Here is a 2,823-nt window from a genome sequence, read left to right as displayed (position 1 = left end):
GCTGGAGAAATGAAAACTCCTGTTACTGAACAATAATATCACTCTATAACATATCACAATATAGAGCTATTTAACACGGTTACTGAACAAACACTCTAGCAATGAGTACTATCACAATATAGAGCATTTTTAACACGTATTTTAACCAAAGAAAACCACTTACCCTACCTTTAAAGTCCATAGACTCAATTGGCTGGCAAACGATTTACTCTAAACAAACATTAAAAATCCCATAGACTTGGCTAACAAATGACGATATCTTCGTATTGGAGGGGCTCCAAAAATGACAAAAAAATTTAGTATCAAATGGGGAGTCTGTGGCTTATATTAAATATCAAACTGGTGGTCCTTGCAACTAAAACGTTTAAGAATCCTTGTTTCACGTCTCAAACGTCACAGTTCTTGACCGTGCTGAACCCAGGGAGCGTGAGCACGCCTCGTCTCCGGTCACTGCCGTCGCCCACGTTGATTCTGCGGACCAGCCTCTTCTCGAAGCGGACGGGGTGCCACTCGTCGGTTCCGCCCAGGGTGCAGGCCACGTTGTCGCCCCTCTCGTAGTAGTGGCACAGGGCCGTCTGCCTCGCGGGGGAGGGGACGTACTCGTACACGTGCACCCGCTCGCACAGCGCCATCATCACCGCGATGCCCATGAAGCCCGAGGTGGGCGGGTTGGGCGAGATGTCCGCCCGCGTGTCTCCCTGAATCACGTCCCAGAGCCGCCAGAAGAAGCCGGGGTGAAGCGCGTAGAAGGGCTGAGCGGGGTCCAGAAGGCGCCGTTCTTCGTACGGCCTGAACAGCCTGCCGACGGCGTACCACCTGCTCAGGTCGAGGTCGTAGGGGGCCGACTCCCAGGCCACCAGGGTGACGTTCTTGTACAGAGAGCTGGTGCGGAATTTAAACGCGGGTTGGGTCACCACCTGCGCGTTAACGAGGCGAACGGTCGTCCGGCTTCCCACGTCTGTCTCGTAACCCTCCGTCGGCGCGTGGTTGAACCGCATAACCTCGTCGTGGGAGTCGATCTCCTCGCCTAGTCCCGAGTGCAGCATCGCCCCAGAGGAGGACACCACGGCGCAGGTCTTGAACTCGCCCTGCTTCCCCTGCCCTCTGTGTAGCTTCTCCAGGGGGACGGGGGGAACCAGACGGGACCAGCCCAGCGAGGAGAAGGGCTCCTCGGTCCCGTCCACTGTCCTCAGCCTGGCCCGGGTCTTCAGCTGACACAGCACCTCCTTCACACTCTGCTCAGGTCTGCGGACTCCCCTGTATTCTACATTCCACACGTTGTCCGAGGGGTGCTGGTGTCGTCCTTTCGGTGCCGCCGGTGTTGGTGCCTCCTTCGCTGGCGGTGGCGACGGAGGAGAGAGAGCCACCAGTGCCAGGATTCCTGCCAGAGTAACCGCCAGGACTGGCAGGATTAGCCGACACCATTTCATTGTGTTTATAACCGGGGCTCTGTATTAGAGAGTCTGGCACAATGGGGGTAGAACTAGTCTACCTGTGTAGATGGATTATCTACTGGAGGCCGAGGTCTGAGACCTTGAGCCCTGGAGTTGAGAACGTCTTCGCTTGGTGCTACAAGCTGTCGATGCTACGTGTCTAGAGTTATTCTCTAGCTGGTCTGTACTGCTACTCTCTCATTCTCAGCTTCCTAGGGTAGACCTTATACTCGATATCAGCACTAGGGCGGCTCGGGCCCAAATATAGGGATTGTCATACTTCAACTTCAACTTCAAACTTCAAAGAACTTTATTTTTCCTTTCGGAAACTTCTTTTGTGCAGTGGTAAAGACAACAGAAATCACAGTACACACAAACACAGTTACTATATAAAAGATCATAAAACCATTTTTCAGAGAGACTACTTAAAAGCATAATATATTAAAAATCTGTTCTATAAGTACTAATAATTAAAATCTAAAAATTTACTGTATGCAACCTGTGCGTTCTCTATATAGTCCATCAGGTGGGAAGGGGGGGGGGGTTGTTTGTTAGAGATTCCAACGAGGGGGGGGGGGGGGGGGGGGGGGGTTCAGCCTAGGCGTTCAAGAGTCTGATGGAGGTGGGCACAAAGCTAGCTGAGCCCCTTTTTGTGAGTTTTGATGCTCTGTATCGCCGGCCTGAGGGCATTAGTTCGTAGTGGTTATGGAGGGTGTGTGTGTTGTCCTCAACTATTTGAGAGGCCTTCTTTATTGTCCGTTTTTTATGGATGCTGCTGAGTGACTCCTGGTCCCTCCCAATGATCTTGCCGCTGATCCTAACCACCCTATCGAGAGGGTTCCGGTTGATGGCACGCATCACACCAAACCATGATGTGATGTTGAAGGTCAGTATGGATTCTACAAAGGACTTGTAGAAGGCCTGCAGGATCGATGGTCGGACCTGGAGCTTCCTCATCTTCCTGAGGAAGAACAGCCTTTGTTGACACTTGGAGTGAATGTTCTCCGCGTTGGTCTTAAATGTGAGTTTATGGTCGATGGTGGTGCCGAGGTATTTGTATTCTTCGACACGTTCTATTGCCTGGCCATTTATCTCTAGGACCGGAGGTGGAGTGGGCGGGCCCTGCCTAAAGTCCACCAGCAGCTCCTTAGTTTTGCTGGGGTTTAGGTCCAGGAAATTGTTATTGCACCACTCAGCAAATCCGTCCATTACCCCAATGATGCGGTTATTGGTGTTGGTGGTATCGACAATAACCGTGTCATCTGAATATTTTATGAATAGAATGTCAGGGTCTGGGCTGCTGCAGTCATCTGTGTACAGGGTGAACAGGACTGGTGAGATGACAGATCCTTGTGGTGCCCCGGTGGACACAGTCCTGTTAGAGCTGTAG

At 51.7% G+C, this 2,823-nt stretch overlaps 1 protein-coding gene across 1 annotated transcript; it reads right to left on the bottom strand.

Moving 5' to 3' along the window:
* Positions 1–386: 386 nt before the first annotated feature.
* On the bottom strand, positions 387–1,430 carry LOC306934032 (beta-galactoside alpha-2,6-sialyltransferase 2-like; the record flags this gene model as incomplete). The annotated part of the gene is made up of 1 exon (XM_079516454.1): positions 387–1,430. One exon carries the CDS (start codon positions 1,428–1,430, stop codon positions 387–389), a length of 1,044 nt encoding a protein of 347 aa, XP_079372580.1.
* Positions 1,431–2,823: the final 1,393 nt, after the last annotated feature.

This window comes from Electrona antarctica (genome assembly GCF_951216825.1).
Source record: "Electrona antarctica genome assembly, chromosome: 2".
In the NCBI taxonomy this organism is placed as follows: Eukaryota; Metazoa; Chordata; class Actinopteri; order Myctophiformes; family Myctophidae; genus Electrona; species Electrona antarctica.
The sequence above is the reverse complement of the archived record's forward strand: the minus strand, read 5'-3'. Positions and strand labels throughout refer to the sequence as shown.